The sequence below is a fragment of the Athene noctua genome, chromosome 28 (assembly GCF_965140245.1).
Source record: "Athene noctua chromosome 28, bAthNoc1.hap1.1, whole genome shotgun sequence".
In the NCBI taxonomy this organism is placed as follows: Eukaryota; Metazoa; Chordata; class Aves; order Strigiformes; family Strigidae; genus Athene; species Athene noctua.
The window spans coordinates 1,154,451-1,173,806 of NC_134064.1; the positions used below are offsets into that span (position 1 = coordinate 1,154,451).

The 19,356-nt window shown below is 57.3% G+C and overlaps 2 protein-coding genes across 6 annotated transcripts; one reads left to right on the forward strand and one right to left on the reverse strand.

Moving 5' to 3' along the window:
• Positions 1-626: 626 nt before the first annotated feature.
• Positions 627-9,901, reverse strand: ELMOD3 (ELMO domain containing 3). Of its 5 annotated transcripts, XR_012635267.1 has the most exons (12): positions 9,165-9,498; positions 8,795-8,898; positions 8,396-8,465; positions 8,010-8,072; positions 7,553-7,644; positions 7,199-7,322; positions 6,289-6,411; positions 4,499-4,629; positions 3,812-3,888; positions 3,586-3,713; positions 1,937-2,218; positions 627-916 (listed from the first exon to the last, which is right to left on the reverse strand). XR_012635267.1 is itself a non-coding variant. In XM_074928510.1 (11 exons), the coding sequence occupies exons 2-11, from the start codon at positions 8,867-8,869 to the stop codon at positions 2,028-2,030; spliced, it is 1,074 nt and encodes a 357-aa protein (XP_074784611.1). In that variant the 5' UTR covers positions 8,870-8,872; positions 9,795-9,901; the 3' UTR covers positions 627-2,027. The 5 variants fall into 5 exon arrangements, 4 of the variants coding, with proteins under 4 accessions (XP_074784611.1, XP_074784607.1, XP_074784606.1 ...); XM_074928510.1 differs by lacking the exon at positions 9,165-9,498 and adding an exon at positions 9,795-9,901 and having other exon boundaries at positions 627-2,218; positions 8,795-8,872; XM_074928506.1 differs by lacking the exon at positions 9,165-9,498 and adding an exon at positions 9,795-9,899 and having other exon boundaries at positions 627-2,218.
• A 74-nt stretch (positions 9,902-9,975) lies between these two features.
• On the forward strand, positions 9,976-18,398 carry RETSAT (retinol saturase). Its single transcript, XM_074928420.1, has 11 exons — positions 9,976-10,205; positions 10,617-10,799; positions 11,490-11,731; positions 12,384-12,582; positions 13,227-13,424; positions 13,523-13,642; positions 14,325-14,463; positions 14,639-14,748; positions 16,171-16,337; positions 16,664-16,823; positions 17,291-18,398. Exons 1-11 carry the CDS (start codon positions 10,037-10,039, stop codon positions 17,434-17,436), a joined length of 1,833 nt encoding a protein of 610 aa, XP_074784521.1. The 5' UTR covers positions 9,976-10,036; the 3' UTR covers positions 17,437-18,398.
• The last annotated feature ends 958 nt before the right edge of the window (positions 18,399-19,356 follow it).

A 19,356-nucleotide genomic window follows, 5' to 3' on the forward strand; every position in this document is an offset into this window, starting at 1 on the left:
CTACCTCGCACCCCCGCTGCCGGTGTCCCGTGCCCGTCCCCGCCTGCCGGTGCCGGTGCCGCCGCCGCTAGGCTCTGCGCTGCCGGGCGCCGCCTCCGCGGGGTTTTAAGCGGACACGGACTCGGGGAGGGGGGACGACACACACGACACGCTGAGCCACCGCCCCCGGGGCGGAACCGGGGGCACACGGGGCCGCCGGCGGGGCCGGGCTCTGCTCCGGGCTCCGCACCTTCTCCCGCGACGCCCCAGGCGTCCGTGTCCCTTTCCCAGCACCCACATCTCCCCCGAGACCCCCCCTCCGCGCCCTCCCTGACACCCACATGCCCCACCCAGCGCTCACATCCCTCACTAGCACCTGTATTCCCCCCTAGCACCCACATGTCCCCCCAGTACCTCGTCCCCACCCCAGCACCCACATCCCCCCGCCCCAGCACCCACCTCCTCTTCCAGGCCCAGAACCACCATCCCCAGGGACTCCCCCTCTCCCCACACCCCCCCAAATCACCCCCAAGGTGTTCTTCTTTCAAGCCCGGCTGCCTTCTCCCACACCCCCAAATGATTTACGCAGTAATTCAGAATTAAAAGAGAAAAAAAAAAAAAGCAGCACCAGGCTCCTTTTTGCCCTTTATTGATATTTTTTCAGCCCGGGGCAGCATATTCCGAGCCCATCAGCAGGAAGGTGATTGTGGAGGGTAACGGCGCCAGGCAGCTGTCAGGGCTGTTTGGCACCACCAGCTCCTCGCTTCTCTCGTTCCAACACACCTTTGAGCTCCAGAATTGGGTCTTTTTTTGTTTTTTATTTTGTTTTGTTCCCCTCATTTAAGGGCTGAAGATGTTTTTGGAGCATTTCCAAGCACCCACTGACGCTCACATCAGGCCTGTGGCCACTGTTACCACTCTCAGCTTGTCCCCAGGGCTGTAACTGTAAAGGGGGAAACTGAGTCACGGAAGGTTGGGAGAGGAGGGAGCGTGTTCAGAAACGGTCCCTCGGCCTCCGAAAACCTGCAAGCAAAAGCCTTGTCTCCTTCTCAATGAGGTTTTCTCAAAACCAAGCAGAAGTGGAGGCTGGGAGGGATTTTTCTTTCCCCCCTCTGCAGAGCCCTGGGCACTCAGGACAGAATCTGACTCTGGTTTCTCTCCTCCAGAGCAGCTTTTCTGCCACTGAACCCCAAATTTAGGTGCCAGGCAGCACCCACTTCACCATTCCTTGCTCTCCGGAGTCACCCTCCACCAGCAGAAACCCTCTCCCCTCACCCCAGAAGCAATCCCAAGTCCAAAACTCTCCATTACACCAAGAAAAACATTTCTTTCCTCCTTTTATTCACTTATTTAGGTGCTGACGTGCACAGTAATGCCCCAGGGAAGTTCAGGGGGGTTCCCCAAACCCTGGGTGATGAGCTGCCCCCACCGTGCCAGCAACAGGGCTGTGCTCGTGCTCTTACCCCACCAACGTGAAATTAGGGTGCCACAGCCCAAAATGGGGGGTTTAAACCCTCCCAGGTGCTGTCAGAGCCGCAGTTGGATTCAGGAGCCCTGTCACCGTGCTCCAGCTCCACCTGGAGCGTCACTGAACTTTCCTCTTGGGGGTAAAGACAGATGGGAGCGTGAATTCGAGACAGACAGACAGACTATCCCAGCCCGCAGGCTGGTGGCTCATAAAATCCACCTGCTCTGCCATATTTTCCTCCTATTTTTTTGGGAGATTCCTGCCTGGAGAGGGTCAAATCCTGCAGCTTACTCCCACAGCACCGAGCGATGCCGACACTGCAGTCAGGACACTTACAGGGTGAGAGGGGGAAGAACCAGGCCACCCTTTCTGGGGGTTTGGGGCAAAACCATTATACCCTCTGTGGCATCCCTGTTCCTGACCGCCCTCAGCTCGGTCCCAGGCCCTTCTCAGGGCAGCGGCCACCCCGCACTGCTCTGCGTTGCCCACCTCGACCTGCAGGGCCCGTCCTGAGTCCCCGAAGCCAAAGCACGGGTGGCGGTCAAGCGTCCTCCGCCAGCCGAGCTCCCCGCAGCGCCCTTCAGATCAGTCGGGCTTCTCCTTCCAGCTCAACCTGCAGGTCACAAACGCCTGTGAAGTCGATCTCCTGGCTGAGGGAGGTGGAGGGAGAGGACGGTTGCTGAAGGCCGTCAGCTGCGGGGCTTCGGTTCATGTAGGCCTCCAGAGATTTCAGGAGCCGCTTCGGTTTCTTTTTGGTGGATAATTCCAGCTCTGCAAGGTCAAAGGGAAATATGTGAGGACAGGATGGGGTCAGGGATGCAGCGTGCAGGTTTTGACCTGTATCTTATTTCTGGTGTCCCTACAGGAAAGGGGACTCTGGATGAGAGAGCACAAAAAGCTCCTCGCCAAAACCCCCAGAGCTCAGCACCAGCCTGAGCTCCCCCCTCAAGATCCCCCCCAGGACAGCGGATCAAAGCTGAGCCTGGCCGCGACAGCTGGACCCGGTTTTAAGAGGGAGCCATTAGCACGGCGCATCCAGGCAGCTCTGTTGACATCAGTCTCCTCTGGAGTAAACAACCCGCTGGTTCATTTAGTGCTTGCCATGGAAAGCAGAATGTCGGTGACTCTGCTTGCACCCCACACAACAAACAGGGCTTACGCAACCGCACTGCACGGCAAGACCGAGCCCGGGGAGCCAGAAACGTCCCCGTTTGTCACCCACCTCAAGCCACCACGGCACAGCAGCCCTCTGAACTTCCACGGCTGCTCATCTTTAAGATTTGAGATGCAAAAAGCGGGAAAAAAGCCCCACCCTGCAGGGCACTCATATTGTTGAAAATCTCAGTGTGAAGATTAAATGATGAATGTTCCAGCCAGCTGAGCAGGAGCCAGCAGTGTGCCCAGGTGCCCAAGAAGGCCAGTGGCATCCTGGCTTGTACCAGCCCTGGCGTGGCCAGCAGGGACAGGGAAGGGATCTGAGCCCTGTGCTCGGCACTGGGGAGGCCGCCCCTCGATTCCTGGGTTCAGTTCTGGGCCCCTCACCCCAAAAAGGCCATTGAATGACTCGAGCGTGGCCAGAGAAGGGCAACGGAGCTGGGGCAGGGTCTGGAGCACAGGTCTGCTGGGGAGCGGCTGGGGGAACTGGGGGGGTTCAGTCTGGAGAAGAGGAGGCTGAGGGGAGACCTCCTGGCCCTCTGCAACTCCCTGCCAGGAGGGGGCAGAGAGGGGGGATGAGTCTCTGGAGCCAAGGCCCCAGCGCCAGGCCCCGAGGGAATGGCCTCAAGCTGCCCAGGGCAGGGTCAGGCTGGCTCTGAGGAAGGATTTCTGTGCAGAAGGGGCTGTTGGGCGTTGGAATGGGCTGCCCAGGGCAGGGGGGAGTCCCCGGGATCCCTGGGGGGGTTGAAGAGTCGGGCTGAGCCAGCGCTGAGGGATCTGGGGGAGTTGGGAACGATTAATGTTAGGTGATGGTTGGACTGGATGATCTTCAAGATCTTTTCCAAACCAGATGATTCTGTAATGGTTGAGGCTTTCTGGTCATTACACCCCTTGGGGTTGGGCTCAGCAGGACACAAACGTTCTGGGAATGCACTGTGGTTTTCCTTGTCTGGGAAAGGAGGGGAAAGCGCGGGGAAACAAACCCTTTAGGAGGAAGCTGGAGTCAGCGACGGTCTTGTGCTGCCATTTCCAGACACGGTAGAGCTGCAGAAAGGCTGCCGCGTACAGGTTGTTCAGCACGGCAATGACCTGCTGCCTGCGATTGCACTCCCTGCAATGGGCACCAGAACCAGTGACAGATGTTGTTTGAGACCCCAAAACCACCCCCAAAGCCTGGCTTAATGGAGCTGTCAGTCACCCAGACCTCACCTGGAGAGATGTTCCTCCCTCAGGGCCTGGATGACGATGTGGGTGATATTCACAGACATAATGCAGAAGGGGAAATTCTGCAAGAAAATGAGTGTTATGGAAAAAGTCTCTTTTCTGGCACATGGAGGTGCCCAGACAACACTTCCAGCACTTTTACGCCATATACGTGTGGCCCCAAACCCATGGGATGGCGGCTGCAGGCAACAGACCCATGTAGCAGGATAATAATACTAAGAATACGGGCTTAGATGGATGCTGTGGGTCAAGCTGAGATTACATTCAGGCTTAAACCCAACCATATCCAAGACTAAAATGCCAAGTTTAAGCAGACAGGCTCCACTCCCCCCGATTTCTACACCCTGCCACTTTTCACCTCTTTCTCCAGCCCTTTTAACATGCACGAGTTCAGCTCCAAGCCAGGATCCCGGGAGCAAATCTCTGATCTCCACCAGGACACTAAAAATTTCATTCCCAGAATAAAGCCAACACCTAGAGCTTGGCTTCAGACTCTGATTGGAGCTCCTCAGCAATTTGGGGACCACCTTCCTCCCCTTATCAGCGTGAGGGGGATTAAAAGGCAAAAAAATCAGTCCAAACCCCCACATTTTTGTGCTTCCCTTTCCCTGAGCATTAGGAATTAATGGGTAGGTACCACCGCAGGGAGGAAGCGAAGAAGGAAGGACATGCCTGGGTTTCGTGCTGGGACAGCTTGAAAATTTCTTGCGCCAGTGGCAGCGTCTGTGAGTCCGTGACAAAGTAGAGCAGCTGCATCAGGCCCAGCATCCCCGTTCCGCGCAGGTCAGTGCCGGGATCCGCACCTGGAAGGGGGGGACAGCCCTGGGTCACTCTCCGGTTACCTCCCCGCTCCCACCAGCTCTTTAAACCCCATCATCCACTTTCAAGAGCAGAGGGATCCCAGGGACTGCCTTCAGGAATCGCACCCTGAGGGAAAGCTTTCAGGGAACTTCCCTAACCCGAGCACAAACAAGCCCTTGGTGTCCCACCCACGTCCCCATTTAGTACCTTCTCTAAGAAATTAGCACCTACATGCTCTAACCACCCCAGGGCACATTTGGCTGGGAAACTAAAGCTTAAAACCAGTTGTGTATGTGACAGGGTGGAGAATCCCAAGCCGTTCCCCTCCTGGTTTGGGTTTTAGGTTTCATTAAAACCCGGCTTATTTAACTCGTGAGTCAACAAGGTGGAGAATCTGGAGCTGTTCCCCTGTGGTTTGGGTTTTAGGCTTCACTAAAACCTGGCTTATTTAACTTGTGAGTCGACAAGAGTGGAGAATCAGGAGCTGTTCCCCTCCTGGTATGGGTTTTAGACTTCATTAAAACCCAGCTTATTTAACTCATGAGTCAACCAGCCTGGTAACTGCTGTGAGGCCGCGTGCAGCAGCTTTAATCACGGTGTTTTTCTTACACAGCTGAAGCTGAAAGGAACCTGCAACGCAGCCTTAGTGACAGAGCCCTGACCTGCGCTTCGTTAATAAACCAGCCCTCCGGAGACGGCTCATTAGCTGCAGAGATCACTTGCTAATGAAGAGCATTAATGGCTCAGGCAAATCGGTTACGCCAACTATTCCTTGTTACACCCGCGCCGGCTGGACACGGGCAACCGTGGCAGAGGGTACTGGTGTTGTGTGACCAGCCAGTCCAGATGTTGTACTGGTTGTGACAGTTGGCTGGGGCAGTGACAGATCTGCTGCAAAACCAGGGCTTGGTATCGGGGACAGTTTTGTTTCATCTCTTTATAGTTGATGTGGATGAGGGGATCGAGTGGACCTGCTGGGTGGGAGTGTTGTCCTGAGGCTGCACCTTGAATACTGGGTTCAGTTTTGGGCCCCTCACCCCAAAAGGCCATTGAATGACTCGAGCGTGGCCAGAGAAGGGCAACGGAGCTGGGGCAGGGTCTGGAGCACAGGTCTGCTGGGGAGCGGCTGGGGGAACTGGGGGGGTTCAGTCTGGAGAAGAGGAGGCTGAGGGGAGACCTCCTGGCCCTCTGCAACTCCCTGCCAGGAGGGGGCAGAGGTGGGGGGGTGTCGGTCTTTTCCCAAGTAACAAGTGATAGGACCACAGGAAATGGCCTCAGGTTGTGCCAGGGGAGGTTTAGGTTGGATATTAGGAAACATTTCTTCACCAAAAGGGTTGTCAGGCCCTGGAACAGGCTGCCCGGGGAGGTGGTTGAGTCGCCATCCCTGGAGGTATTTGAAGACGTGTAGATGTGGCACTAAGGGATGTGGTTTAGTGGGGGGCTTGGCAGGGCTGGGTTAACAGCTGGACTTGATGATCGTAAAGGTCCTTTCCAACCTCAGTGATCCTATGAAACAGCAGCAGGGATGGTGGCTGCATGAATGGAGGGGGAATGAGCAGCAAACCTTTCTGCTGCCTCTGGGTCCTGAGGAGGGAACGAGACCAGCGTGATTTCTCTTGGCAAAGTTTCCCCCCCCCACGAGATCTCTCCCTCCGCCCTACCTTGGAAGCCAAGATCTTCCCAGTGCGCCCCGTAGCGTGGGCAGCCCAACCCGGAGCGGGTTAGCTTCTTATAAATGGTCTGCAGGATTCTCATGTGCACTCTCTCGTTATCATCCAAACCACCTGGCAGAGAGAAAACACTCCTCAGCAGCCAAAACACGTCCACCAACACCCCTGCCCCTGCCTCTGAGCGCTAGTGCAGAGATGTGGTGGGGAAAGAAACCACCATCAGCTGCAGGGTAAAGATTTCACTTTCAGAGCCCACTTGGAAGTGAAATCTGGCAGCTGAGAGCAGCTTATGGTGACAAGGAGAATGTCCCAGCTGTGTTTATCCTGCTGGAGGGGAGACAGGAAGGAAAGGAAAATATATTGGAGGTGCAAAGCCACAAATAATACGACTGCGTATTGTATGAGCGCGGGGGTGATGACTAATTTGGGCATCACGTAAAGTTTTGCTGGCCAAAGCAGCACTGCCTGGGGGATCACGGCCAAATGCAACCCACAAACAGGAGTTTCCACGTGCTCAGCACATGTGATGCACTGCAGGAAGCCAGACATGACACACCCCACGCTGAGGTACCACCAGGCCATGAGGAGCAGGAAGGGCTGTAGAGCAGTGGAGCAGCTCCCCGGTGCTGCATCACAGTGTGTGTGGAATGGGTACAGCGGCACCACAGCACGGGGGCAAAAGACCCATCAATCCCAACACAGAGTGAGTATGTCCACAGCAGGGGAGCAAAGGTGATGGAAAACACATCTTTTGGGACAAGCAGCTGCCATAGAATAAGCGGGTGGAGACCCCGCTACACCCCCAAGCCCCCCTCGAGTCGCTTCCCACAAAGCTCTTGGGATGAAGGTGACGCCGGCCGAGCTGGGGAGTGGCTGGTGTAGGGACAGAGGGGACACTCACACTGTGCCATGGCCAGAGCCAGCTCCCGCTCTCCCTGCAGCTGCGGCTGGAGCCGGGGAGGACCGAAGAGGAAGTGAAGCAGAGCAGCCAGGCCTTGCCTGCGCACTGTTGCCCGGACCTTCTTCTGCAGAGGAGAAAACATGCAAAGCAACAATCAGGGCCAGTCCCTTGGGGAATGGAGCAGGAGGAAAACCCGTGGGCGAGCTGGGAGCGATGGGATCAGGCACAGAACTGAGCTGAGGGAAGGCGGAAGGGAAAGAGGGGAGCGCTGTGCTTCTCCTGCCACACTCCCCTCTCCTACTTACTAAAACTACACCCCCGAGAGAGGGTGAGAGTGTGGGGCCCTGCCCGTACCCTGCACTCGGAGAGGTCGGCTGTCTGGAAGTACTGCAGCGCTTCGTTGAAGGAGATCAGGGGTGCAGCACTGGACGATGTCCCCCCTAGCCCTGTAAGGAGGCAGAGAATGGGGTTACCCATCCCCCTAACACAAGCCCTGCCCTCTGCTCCAGCTTCCCAGCACCGAAATGAGCTCCTGTCTCATGCCAGAGCATCTATCTGGCACAGGGAGCTCGCTCCCAGCTGCTGGCACAGCAAGAGGGCAAAGATTTGGGGAGCTGGGGAACGCAGGGGGTCTCCTGCCCCCCCCCCCCCCCGTCCTTCAGCTCTTTCCCCAGCTCTCTCCCACCCCCAAATAATGCCCTGCTGCTGCACACTCGCCTGCTCCTGCCCTCTGGGACTCACATCCCTTCCCCTGTCCAGACCTTTTCTATCCAACTCTAAGGACTTCCCTTATCCCCAGCACCAGCTGTACCTGACTGAATCTCTTCCACAGCCTCCCATTCCTCCTGGGCCCGCCGCAGCTCCTCGCTGATCTCTGCCAAAGGAAAGGCACACTGGAGGTTAAGAGATAGCAGCGAGATCCAACGAGGTGTTTGCTCCCTTCCCTCAGCACTGCTCAGGACATCCTGGGGCAAGATTTCCCCTTCTCTGGGGAGAAACCCCAACCAGAGTCCCCAAGATGCTGTGAGGTTTCTCCTTGGCAAATCTGGGACAAAGCAAGGGACAAAGCTTCACCAAGCCAGAGCCTGATTTGCCTGTGAGCCCAGTGCCGGGTTGTTTGGGCTCCCTTTGAGTTCCCCAGGTGTTTTCCTCACCACAAAACAAGATCCACACCAAGGAAGCAAAGGAAAAGCTTACCAGCGCACACAGGCTGCCCTGCTCCCTGCACGAGAGCCTGCAGGAGGCCGTTTTGTCTCAGAACTGAGATCTAAGTAGGCACAGAGAGAGGCACAACCATCACCCACCAGAAAAGACCCAGAAAACCAACCGCTCCCCCAAATCCCCTCAGGGAACCAACCCTGGGCTCTGCTCACGGGCTGAGGAGTGCACCAGATGGCTAGAAGAGTGTGAAAGCGGCTCAGAGCCCTCTGGGCACGTTTCTATTCTGTTACCAGCTCAGGTAACACAAAGATCATTTTCGGTACCCCGAATAAATGGAGAAATAAAGTGATAACGTGTGGGGGGGGACGTCTGACACCGAGGGGCGCTGCCCCGGGGGGGGCACAGCGAGGGGCAGGGCTCAGGGCTGACACGCACGGGGACGGACTTGCCGGGCGGGGGGAACCGCTGCCGCTCCTCAGGCTGCTCCGAGGCGCCGGCGCCTCCGCTCATGCCCTGCGGGGAAGAAGGCGGCCTCCCCCCTCGGCGGGAGCCGCAACGGAGCCTCAGGTGGCGTGGCCGGGTGGCCGCGGGGGTGTCCCGGGGAGTGACAGCCCCTCAAGGACCCCTCAGGGACTCCCCAGGGGCCTCAGGCCTCTCCTGCGGCCTGGCCCCCCCCATGCAGGCCCCGGGGCGCCCCTTCCCGCGGCCCCGGGCCGCTGACCCCACCCCCGGTTCCCGGTCCCCAACCATCACCCCCCAGGGCCGCTCTGCCCTTTGACCCGCCGTCCTTTGACCCCGCGCCCACCGGAAGCGGCGGCGGCGGCACCTCCCAGCCCGCCCGCCAGGCCCCCCGCGCAGTGCGCAGGCGCGGCCGCGCTGCATGCCGGGAGCTGTGGTCGGCGCCCCCGGTGGCCGCGGCACTGCAGCTCCCGGCAGGCACCGCGCGGGGCGGCCGACGGCGGCGCGGGAGGGTCAGACCGCAGGGAGCGCGGCCGCCCACCGGGGCGGGGCGGGGCTGCCGGGGCCCGAGGTACAGGGGCCAGGGCCGGCTCCCAGTGCCCGCCACCACCTCCCAGCGCTCCGTGAGAGCTCCCAGTGCCTACTGTCATCTCCCAGTGCTCCATACCAGCTCCCAGTGCCTGGTACCAGTTTCCAGTGCTCGGTACCAGCTCTCAGTGCCAGCTCCCAGTGCCAAACATCAGCTCCTAGTGCCTACTTCATCTCCCAGTGCTCCATACCAGCTCCCAGTGCTAGCTCCCAGTTCCCAGTGCCCGGTACCAGTTCCCAGTGTCAGGTCCCAGTGCCCAATGTCAGCTTCCAGTACTCAGTATCACTTCCCAGTGACCTCCCAGTGCTCGGTATCAACTCTCGGTACCAGATCCCAGTACCAAACAGCAGCTCCCAGTGCCTAGTGTCAGCTCCCAGTGCTCCATACCAGCTCCCAGCGCTTGGTGCCATCTCCCAGTTCCCAGTGTCGGCTCCCAGTGCTCAGGATCACTTCCCAGTGCCAGCGCCCACCTCTCCCGGCCCCCCCGCCCCGTGCCGGTGCTAGATCCCGGTGCCAGATCCCGCCTCCCCCCCCGCCCCTTCCGGGCCGTGCCGGTACCGCCTGCCGGTTCCCCGCGGGGCGGAGAGGGGCTGCCCGTCGAGCCGCGCCGGCACACGGGCGCAAGCGCTATGTGGCCGTACGCGCTGCTCTTCCTCGCCCTCCTCCTCCTCCTCCTCCTCCTCCTCCGGGTGCTGTGGGGCTCAGGCGGCGGCCCCAACCCCTTCGCCGCCGATGCCCGGCGCCCGCCCGCCCCGCTCGTTACCGACAAGGCTGCCCGCAGGACGGTCGTCAAGACAGGTACGGGGCTGCCCCCGCTCCGCCGTTCGCCGGCAGCTTTTACCCTCCCAGTGGGACCCCCCCTCCCTGCGCTCCGCCGCGGGGACATCACCCCCGCGGGTGACATTTCCACCCGGGGCGGCATCACCCCCTTCCCGGGTGGCATCATCCACCGCGGCGGCATCACCCCCCCCCCCGGCACAGCGTCACTCACTGGGATGGCATCTCCCTCCCGCCCCAGCATCTCCCTCTGGGGCAGCGTGACCCCCCAGAGCGGCATCTGCCATCGAGGTGACACGTCCCCGGGGCACAGCAGGGTGGCATCACCCACAGTGAGGTTTTGAGGGTCACCCACCCACCAGGTACCGTCGGGGGGTGCCACATCCCATCACTGAGGATGTCGCACACCCCTCTCTTCCCCCTCCACCCCAGTTTTCTCTGCAGATAAAGTCCCCGAGGGGCTCGATGCCATCGTGGTGGGCAGCGGCATCGGGGGCCTGGCAGTGGCCGCACTGCTGGCCAAGGCGGGCAAGCGGGTGCTGGTGCTGGAGCAGCACGGGAAGCTGGGGGGCTGCTGCCACACCTTCACTGAGAAGGGCTTCGAGTTTGACACCGGTAAGGTGCCCCGCCGGCATTTGGGGTCCCAAATGCACCCCTGGCTCAAAGCAGGGCAGGGGATTGGGGAAGGGGGTGGGGAGTTAAGGGGGGGTGATGCCTGTGGTGAGAATCGCACCCAAAACACCGGGAGAGACCCAGAGTGGGTGTCCCCAGCACCCGCCCTGGGTTATACAAGCGTTATACAAGTGCTATCACAAACCTTCCCTCACCCCAAAATCCTCCTGCTGAAGGTGCTGCCAGTCATGCCCTGTTGCCGGAACATCGAAACCCCATAAAATTCCCCATAATCCAGCTCAGATCTTACAAATTTCTGATAAATAAAAATACAGGGGATGTCACCTCAGTGCACATCTCCCTCGGACAACTCCTTCCAGCAAGACAAAGTCCAGCTCTGTACATCCCTTTGAGCTGCACAGGATTAATTATTTACAGCGATGTAGAAAGGAAAAATACAGATGTGTAATGGAATTCCTCAAAACTGCTTCAAAACATGACAGCAAGCGCTTTGTTTTCCCTTTGACCTGAAGTGGGAGGCGGGTGTTTCCGAGATTTTCCCTCTCCCCTCCGTAGGGAGCTGCTGGGGTGAGAGGTGAAGAAATAAGAGTGTCCCAGGGGTATGCAATGGGGTGTAAAAAAAAAAAAAAAGGGAAAAAACCTCCCCAAATAAACCAAAAATACATCTTTCAGGTATCCACTACGTGGGGCAGATGGCGGAGAATTCCATCATGCGCTTCGTGGTGGACCAGCTGACAGAGGGGCAGCTGGAGTGGGCTCGGCTGCCGGCTGTCTACGACACCGTGGTTTTGGGGGAGCCCGGTCACGGCAGGACGTATCGCATCTATTCAGGGAAGAAAGAATATTTCCAAGCCTTGAAGGAGCAGTTTCCTGGGGAAGGAGCTGCTATTGATGAGTTCGAGCAGCTGGTGAAGGTAGAGGGAGGGGATGGGGGGTTGTTTTGGCTCTGGTCCCCCTCTACAGGGTCACGCAAGGAGGGAAAATTCCCACCCTCCCCCCATGACACTCAGATATTGGGCAACTGCAGAGAATAATGGTGTTGCACAACCCACCCTGACCCAGCCCTAAAAGCATTGAGAAACATCAAAAATCTCCCTTTTCTGCCTCAAAAACCCAGCGTCAGCACCCTGAGTTTTACCCCAGTTCCCCGAGGCTACTCCTGGTCCCATCAGATGTGCTGGCACCCCCATGAGCCCCGACACCCCCCTCTAAGCACTGTGGGGTGATGCTCCAGGACCTCCTGGCCGTCGGGGTGATTGCAGTCATCGTCAGAACAGTGCTAAATTAACATTAATTATGCTTTGAAACCTCCACAAAGCCCGGGAGCCTCTGCCACAAGGGAGACTGGGGGGGGGGGGGGGGTTGGGGGTTTGGGGGGGGGGCGCAGGTGCTCCCCTTGGCCACAGCTCCCTGGGATGCAGCACTCAAGAGATGCTGCCTCCTCTCTGCCAGCCAAGCTGTAAATTTAAGGGGAAAAAGATGCTTTTGAGCATCTTTCAAGCCCACCGCAGGGTTGTGGGCAGCTCCCCGGCGTTGGCTGCTCAGCACCAGGCTCCTCTCCCGCAGAGCACCAGCGGAGGGACGGTGTGGTTGATCGTCTTGAAAATGATCCCGCGGGCTCTGGCCATGCTGGTGGCTCGCTCGGGGCTGCTGTGGCTCAGCCCCTTCTGCCGCCTGGTGCCACGCAGCCTCAAGGAGGTGGTGGACGGTCTCACCACCAACCGCGAGCTCCGGGCCATCTTCAGCTACCTCTTTCCCACCTACGGTAGGTAGCCAGGAGGCTCCGGGGCACCGAGGAGGTGAAGTTAAACCCTTTAGAAACTAAAAAAAACCCAACCCTAAGAAAAGCCACTTTAATTTGCTTTTATAAGGGCGATGGCTGTTGTGGTTTGTGGGTGAGGGATGCTGCGTTCGTGGATGCTCTGCCAGCAGCCTTGTCCCCACGCCGGTGGCTGGTTGCCCTCATGTCCCCATTTCTCGCCGTCACCTCTTTCCCCCACATCCTTCAGCTTCACGGCACGGCAGCATCACTCCTCTTATGCAAGGGAACACGTACCCACCCTTAACCTCTTGCTGGCACCCACCACCCTGGACTTGCTGTAACCCTTTTGCCCTGAGCCTTCCCCTTCCCATCCTCCTGTCCGCCCTGCGGGTTTGGGGGGATCCACCCCAATGACTCAGTGGGCACAGCCTGATTTCCAAAGAGCCACCGACTTTGCCACGGGGCCACCCACATCTGATGTCCTCCCTGCTCCTCTGGGTGCCAGTGACCCATTGTTTCTCACACACATCCATCCTTACAGCATTGTGTCCAGCCAAGGACAGGGTGTTCCTCATCCTAAAAACTTCAGGAGAAGCCACAAAACCACGACTCGGCACTAACTGACCTCACACTGCTTTTTTTTTCAGGTGTGGTCCCCTCCAAGGCCAGTTTCTCCATGCACAGCATCCTCGTGAACCACTTCCTCTGTGGCGCGTGGTACCCTAAAGGTGGGTCCGGGGAAATCGCCTTCCACACCATTCCCGTTATCCGGAAAACTGGAGGCAACGTGCTGGGAAAGGCGCCGGTGCAGAGGATCCTGCTGGACCCCCAGGGCAAAGCCTGCGGTGAGCCCCGGCACGGGATGGGGTGCACGTGGCTTCTTCCCGATGCAATGTTGCTTTTAACCGGAGCTGTTCCTCCCCTCCTCGCCTTTCCCTTCCAGGTGTGAGTGTCAAGAAAGGCCAAGATTTGGTGAACATCTTCGCTCCCATCATCATTTCGGATGCCGGGATCTTCAACACTTACGAACGGCTCCTGCCGGCGGAGGCGCGGGTGTTGCCTGGTAAAATACGGCAGCGTTGGGTTTCATTGGGGTTACAGCAACAATCCCCCTCCAAGCCCATCAAAAAGCAGCTTCTTTATAACTGTTTCTTAGACATCAGCAAAACCCTGTCCTTCGTGTTCAAAACACCATCCCTAGCCATACATTTCTTCTCAGGGTTTTTAATCAAGTCTAAATTAATTTTCCAAAGCTGGCCATACAGTTGGCAAACCCCTGGCTTGCTGCTCATTTTCCCTAAAAACCACAGCGTAGTACCCCGAAACTTGTGAAATTTGGTGAAACGTCCACTTAAAGTTGGGCTTAGTGCTGCCTCAAAATCTTCTTGCTGATTTGGAAGGGGCACGGTTGGGTGAAAGCTTTCTGGGCAAATATGGTCTACAACCATTCAAAATTTGCAAAGCAGCAGCGCATTTGAGTGTGAGGTCATTAATAACAGCAAAAGCTCAAGCCAAGGGTACCCTAAACCACCCCCTCTCGGCAATCACAGCACCGTTGCCCTAGTTTGCAGGAGTTGCCATCCCACCCCTTGAGCACACATGGGATGTTTTGAGATAAACCAGTTTTACAAGCCAGCATGGGAGCAGCACAGATATGAGGAGGGCTGCTTCTAGGAGAAACTGCTTCTCCATAGCTGAGGATCCCAGAAAATACTTATTTTCTCCTTCTTCTCTCCATATTACAGAGATCCAGTCTCAGCTTCGCATGGTGACACATGGTGAAGGGGGTTTCACCGTCTTCGTAGGTCTTAACGGCTCGAGGGAAGAGCTGGGGCTGGAGCCCACCAACTACTTCATATATGCAGGAAATGACCTGGATGAAATGTAGGTTTGGCTTCACCTTACATGTGCTTCATTAAGCATAAGGAGATAAATTCCTGGGTGGTGACTCAGAAAATGCTCTTGGCATATTCTCACTGCATGGGGATTCAACCGTAACAAGTATTCAGGGAAAGGTTTGCAACCAAAACTCACTTCAAACCTTTGCATCTCTCTGCAGAATTAATCGCTACCTGGCTTCTTCCAGAGAAGAAGCTGCCAAGAACATCCCTCTCCTGTTTGTCACCTGCCCATCATCCAAAGACCCCACCTGGGAAATGAGGCACCCAGGTAAAGGCTGAAGCCCAATCACAAACGCTTTGCTTGAAAACTGGTTGGTCTCGCAGAAATCAGAATCACAAAATCGTCTAGGTTAGAAAAGACCTTGAAGATCATCCAGTCAGTCCAACCATCAATCCAACATTAACAGTTCCCAACTCCCCCAGATCCCTCAGCGCTGGCTCAGCCCGACTCTTCAACCCCTCCAGGGATCCCGGGGACTCCCCCCTGCCCTGGGCAGCCCATTCCAACGCCCAACAGCCCCTTCTGCACAGAAATCCTTCCTCAGAGCCAGCCTGACCCTGCCCTGGGCAGCTTGAGGCCATTCCCTCGGGGCCTGGCGCTGGGGCCTTGGCTCCAGAGACTCATCCCCCCTCTCTGCCCCCTCCTGGCAGGGAGTTGCAGAGGGCCAGGAGGTCTCCCCTCAGCCTCCTCTTCTCCAGACTGAACCCCCCCAGTTCCCCCAGCCGCTCCCCAGCAGACCTGTGCTCCAGACCCTGCCCCAGCTCCGTTGCCCTTCTCTGGCCACGCTCGAGTCATTCAATGGCCTTTTGGGGTGAGGGGCCCAGAACTGAACCCAGGAATCGAGGGGCGGCCTCACCAGTGCCGAGCACAGGGCTCAGATCCCTTCCCTGTCCCTGCTGGCCACGCCAGGGCTGGTACAAGCCAGGATGCCACTGGCCTTCTTGGCCACCTGGGCACACTGCTGGCTCATTATCAACCCCCCCAGTCCCTCTCTGGCTGGCAGCTCTTCAGCCACTCCTCCCCAAGCCTGTAGCACTTCTGGGGGTTGTTGTGGCTGAAGTGCAGCACCCGGCATTGGGCCTTAGTGAAACTTTTGGTAATATTTGGTCTCGGTCCAGCTGGGACTGGGGCAATGAGCTGAATAATGACAAACTCACACCAGTTTGTTGAAGGGGGAGCACTGACAAGAGCAAACGCTGCCACAGTGTCTGCAAACTCCCAATTTATTCCCATTTGTTTTTACTTCTGCATCCTACTGACATCCAGGTTTTATCTGTTCACTGCTCACACACTCATTACACATTCTGCAGGCGCTATTCTGACCTGCTGTTCCTGATGCTCGCAACACAGGGTTCCATAATGTTGTCTCAGTTATCCAAAATCATTCTTCTGCCTCAAGGTTGGTTTACATTTTGCTAACTACTAGTTCTTAATTCCCACAAAAAACTCTTGCAGGGGTTTTATTCATTCGATAACTGCAACTGAGGAGTTTCTGCTAAAATAGTCCTGGGCAAAGCTGCTGAGTTGCCCGTGGAAAGCGGTCTTCAAGAGAACTGGATGAAGGATCTGGGCCCACAAAGACCTGGGGACATCCCAGGTGTTGCCAGGGGGTGGGTTGGGTTTGTGACAGTGAAACGGTGATGTCAGGGTGAGCACAGGAACAACCACCCCTACCTTGTCCTACTGCAGGTAAATCCACGCTGGCCATTGTGACCTTTGCCAAATACGAGTGGTTTGAGGAGTGGAAGGACAAACAGGTCAATAAGCGGGGAGATGATTATGAGGAGTTGAAGAAGACCTTTGTGGACACCATCATGCAGGCTGTCTTCAAGCTCTACCCCCGCATTGAGGACAGGGTGAGGAAGCCTGGCATTCCTGGGTCCTTCAGCTCCGCTCCTGGTCCTGTCTACTCAACCCCATCCTGCAAATGTAGGAGCTGGGTCTGGGCCTGCTGGGCAGTGTGGCACCAACCCATCGCTGCTGCCTCCTGACCATGCGCAAGGGGGGATGATGGGCCTCTAGGACCGTCCTGGGACCAAACTTGGCCAGAACCACCACCCAAGGGTCTGCAAGGAAACCTGTCCCAGCCCATACCCCACAAAAACAGCTTCTGGGAGCATGAGACACCCCACACCATCATGCCTACCCTCTGCTGACCACATTGTCCCCTCGTCCCCTGCAGATCGAGTACATCTCCGGTGGGACACCCATCACCAACCAGCACTACATTGCTAGCCCCAAGGGGGAGATGTACGGCATAGACCACAACATGCTCCGCCTGCAAGCTGAAGCTGTTGCCACCATGAGGGCACAGACACCCATCCCCAACCTCTACCTGACAGGTACCATGGCCACCTTCCAGACACCATGTTCTCAGATGAGGACACCTCTGGGGAAGCAGAATATGGGGTGGTGCTGGAGAAAAACCTTCAATGAAATAAGAGGACAAGCTGCTATTGTGCCGTGGAGTGATGCAGGAGCTGCTGGAGCGTGTCTGAGTGGAGCTGCATGGAGGAGGAGAGGGCTGTGCCTCCTCTAGCTGCTGGACCTTATCTCCCTGCCCAGTGCTGATTTATTTTAGCTGGACAGAATGAGGCCCTTTCCCTGCTGGGGAGAAGGAAGGAGTCAAAAAGGGAGGGGTTTTGTGGGTTCAAACCCAAGGGGCAGCTGGAAGGTGGGGAGGGTAGATGATGGATTGGGATGGTTGATGTCCAACCCACCACTGATGGTCAGTTGGGGATGGGGAGCACGGGCTGCCCGCAGGTCCCCACCACGGTCACTGTCACTGCTGCCTCCTCCTCTCTTCCAGGGCAGGATTTGTGCCTGTGCGGCTTCATGGGAGCCCTGCAAGGAGCTGTCATCTGCGCCAGCACCATCCTCAAGCGCAACCTCTACATCGACGTGGCGTGGCTGAAAAAGCGCACACAGGCCACCAATTGCAAGAAGGAGGACTAACCCCTGCCACCCCACCAGCCAGGACCTTCCCCCAGCACCTTGTTTTCTGCTGTAAATCACCTGTAGCACAAACACAAAGCCAAAGGCCCAGGAGGACATTGTTCCCATTTCCAGCTTGTTTTGGACCTTACCCACCTAGAGCTCACCTCTTCCACCACTAGCGAGTAAACGCCAGCGCTGATCCCTGGCCACCCTTTGAAGGGCAAACCCCTTCTCCTGGTGTAGGGAAGAGGGTCTCCAAGAGATGCCATGCACAGCAGCAGCCAGGAAACCCCAAGTTTTGCCAAGGCAACCCCAAAATCCAGGCTGCACCAGAAGGCAAAACCCAACAGCCTCTACAAGCAACACCCATGATCCCCACCAGTCTGAGAGCCACCTGCACCTCCCAGACGCGCTGGGTCAAAGGCAGCAAGCGCCCCGGGGATCCTTTCCCCCTTTCAGATGGCAGCTTTGGCACAAAGTTGGACTCCTAAAGCTCCATGTGGGACTCGGCAGCCCCAGGGGTTACAGAGGCAGTGGCACCTCCCCGCGTCAGGGCTGTGCTTGTCCAGGCAGCGCCGAGCATGGCACCAGCTGGATGGGCACCAGCTGCCTTTAAGCATGGGGAAATCACACCAGCCCAAGCCCAGGAGAGGATTCTGCCAGGAATAGAAGGATTTAAGGCAGGTTTAAAGCTATGCAGTCCTTGCTAGCTGTATAGTGCTTTCAAAGTCATGCCTCGTTGCAGCAGAGTAGCAGGAGCGTGACGCAGCCCCTCAGCCCCACGATGCGGCCAATATTTCGGTGCTGCTGTACCCCTCATCGCCCAGAGATGTGTGGTGGTGCAAGCACCCACCCCTTCAGCAATAAAAAAGTGTCTAGCCTTTCTGTCTGCTGGGAAAAGCTTGGGAACACGATCAAAGTCCTCTCTAAATGGGAAGGGAAGCACGTGAGACCAGAAATAAATAAAGTAATAAGAAGCATCTTGTGATTTGCACCTTGTGATGTGGGATCAGCAGGGCTGGGGTTAGGGTGGCGTGAGGGCAGCTTTTTGACACTCCAGGTCAGCAAATTTGGGAAGGAAAGGAGAGAGGGGATGCTGTTGAGACTTGTTCTTGTGAGCACATTGCTCGGGGCTCATCCTGCACGAGCGCAGACTGCTTTTGGGGAGAAATAATTGCAGAAGTGTCATAAGTGGGTACCCCAAGTGGGTAGGGTTAGACAATGAGCAACACTGGCAGGAAAGCCCTGCTAGGAGTTTGTGGGGGAAGCTGGATGGGGCTGTTTTCCCCACAGTCAGCAATGGGAAGCAGGAATTCACAGAATCCCAGATCCCTCTGGGTTGGAAAAGCCCTTGAAGCTCCTCCAGCCCAACCATGACCCTCACCCTGACCGTTCCCAACTCCCCCAGATCCCTCAGCGCTGGCTCAGCCCGACTCTTCAACCCCTCCAGGGATCCCGGGGACTCCCCCCTGCCCTGGGCAGCCCATTCCAACGCCCAACAGCCCCTTCTGCACAGAAATCCTTCCTCAGAGCCAGCCTGACCCTGCCCTGGGCAGCTTGAGGCCATTCCCTCGGGGCCTGGCGCTGGCTCCTTGGCTGAAGAGGGGGAAACCAAGACTCATACAGGTGAGAAAGGCAGGGAGGGGTTACCTGGTTGCTCTTGTTTCCCACAAACCAGGCGTTTCCATTCTTCTGTAACCCCCTGTGATCCCCTTGGAGAGGAAAAAATCTTCTTCCTTTTGCCTCCCCACATATGCTCCTTAAGCTCTGGGCTGTAAGGTGCCAGCCCAGCCCTTGAGCAGCCAGTGATGCTCCTTGAACCCAGGGGCAAGCCATGGCCCTCTCCTACACCCATGACTCATGCCCAGATGTCACCTCGCTCCCTTGGCAGGTGACAGGGCACTGCTCCTGCCTTGCTCTTGAAAATCAGCCACGCCA

What these genes read in the sequence shown, in the direction of transcription:
- ELMOD3 (XM_074928505.1), bottom strand. Translation starts at nt 9,483, where the DNA reads ATGGAGCACTGGGAGATGACAGTAGGCACTGGGAGCTCTCACGGAGCG. An exon ending in GGCTCTGGCCATGGCACAGT is followed by an intron (nt 6,412 to 7,198) that starts GTGAGTGTCCCC and finishes TCTCTCTGCCAG; the next exon opens with GTGGTTTGGATGATAACGAG. An exon ending in CTCCAGCTTCCTCCTAAAGG is followed by an intron (nt 2,219 to 3,585) that starts GTTTGTTTCCCC and finishes TTGACCTTGCAG; the next exon opens with AGCTGGAATTATCCACCAAA.
- RETSAT (XM_074928420.1), top strand. Translation starts at nt 10,037, where the DNA reads ATGTGGCCGTACGCGCTGCTCTTCCTCGCCCTCCTCCTCCTCCTCCTC. An exon ending in AGTTCGAGCAGCTGGTGAAG is followed by an intron (nt 11,732 to 12,383) that starts GTAGAGGGAGGG and finishes CCTCTCCCGCAG; the next exon opens with AGCACCAGCGGAGGGACGGT. An exon ending in CCCCCAGGGCAAAGCCTGCG is followed by an intron (nt 13,425 to 13,522) that starts GTGAGCCCCGGC and finishes TTTCCCTTCCAG; the next exon opens with GTGTGAGTGTCAAGAAAGGC.